Source organism: Calidris pugnax, unplaced genomic scaffold, assembly GCF_001431845.1.
Source record: "Calidris pugnax isolate Ruff unplaced genomic scaffold, ASM143184v1 scaffold108, whole genome shotgun sequence".
Taxonomy (NCBI): Eukaryota; Metazoa; Chordata; class Aves; order Charadriiformes; family Scolopacidae; genus Calidris; species Calidris pugnax.
In genome coordinates this window covers 112,729-113,951 of record NW_015090845.1, presented here as the reverse complement: position 1 = coordinate 113,951, position 1,223 = coordinate 112,729, and the positions used below count along the sequence as shown (strand labels likewise).

The window sequence follows — 1,223 nt, the reverse complement described above, 5'->3', positions numbered from 1 at the left end:
CCCCCCCTCAAGCTGTCACCAGTCTGTCACCAGCTCCTTCCCTGGTTCTCTTCTCCGTCGTTGTGCTGTGTCCCCCTCCCTCCTCGTTATCTTTCTTTTTTAACGAGCGCCTAAAAATACGCCTCGCCGAGGTCACGGGCTGCGTGAGTCACCCGCTGTCACGGTTTCGTGGTGGCCTCGGGTGGGCAGGGGGCTCTGCGTGGGGACGGGGTGGCCACGGAGGGGACACCGCCAGGCCCTGGTTGCGTCACGGCACTTGTCCCACCCGGAGGGGCAGGGGACAGCCCTGGGCCTGGCCACCGTGTCCTCCTGGTGGGGCCACAGCCACCGGGGCCACCGGGGAGTGTGTCCCCACAGCATGGCCACCACCCTGGGACACTGGACCTCGTAGCCCTCGTGGGGGTTCTTGAGGCCGGCGTAGAAGGCGACGCGTGGCACCGTGCTGTAGGTGGCCGCGCTCACCGCACCCGTCGCCCCCGGTCCCGGCAATCCCGGGGGTCCCGGCCGTCCCGCTTCACCCCGCCCCCCCGCCGGTCCCGGCGGTCCCGGTTCTCCCGGCGGTCCCGGCGGTCCCGGTTTCCCCGGTCGCCCCGGTTTGCCTTGGGGACCTTGCACCAGGGTGGAGGGCGGCGGGAGGGGGCCGCGTTCGTCCGGTTGCGGCGGGGAGGCGGCGGGGCCGTAGGGCTCGCAGACCATCCGGCAGGTCCCCAGCATCTCGTACCGGCCGTCGGTACCGGCGGAGCTCACCAGCACCGGGATGAGCACCACCAGCACCAGAACCATCACCCCCCCCGCCGCGGCCGCCAGCAAAGCCCAGGAGCCGCGGCACGTGGTGCCACCGCCGGCGGCAAAGGCCACGGTGACAACAGGGCACCCACAGGTGCCACCGTGGGGACGGTGAGGGTCACGGCAAAGAGCCGCCCCCGGGGGGCTGAGGCCCGGGGGGCTCGTGACACGGGGACACGCGGCTGCGCCCGCTCCATCGCCTGCCATCTCCGTCAGCCTCGGCGGGGACAGCGGGACGCGATGGCAAGTGACAGCCGCCCAGCAGTGGCAGCAATGACAGTGGTGGCTGCAAAGGTGGTGGCGGTGGCTGCAGTGGTGGTGGTGGCAGCAGTGGCTGCAGTGGTAGCGGTGGCAACAATGACAGTGGTGGCGGTGATGGCGGCAGTGGCAGCAGTGGCAGCAGTGGCCGGCAAGACCGGAGGGGGTGGGGGGGTGGG

General features: G+C 71.4%; 1 protein-coding gene across 2 annotated transcripts in view; it reads right to left on the bottom strand.

The window, feature by feature from the left end:
• The window catches only part of C1QL1 (complement component 1, q subcomponent-like 1), a 13,887-nt gene extending 13,093 nt beyond the window's left edge, over positions 1 to 794 (bottom strand). The window contains exon 1 of one of the 2 annotated variants that reach the window (XM_014942679.1): positions 385 to 794. In XM_014942679.1, the coding sequence (XP_014798165.1) occupies positions 385 to 783 (399 nt within the window). In that variant the 5' untranslated portion in view covers positions 784 to 794. The remainder of the gene's footprint in view (positions 1 to 384) is intronic. The other variant, XM_014942680.1, reaches the window with a different exon arrangement.
• Positions 795 to 1,223: the final 429 nt, after the last annotated feature.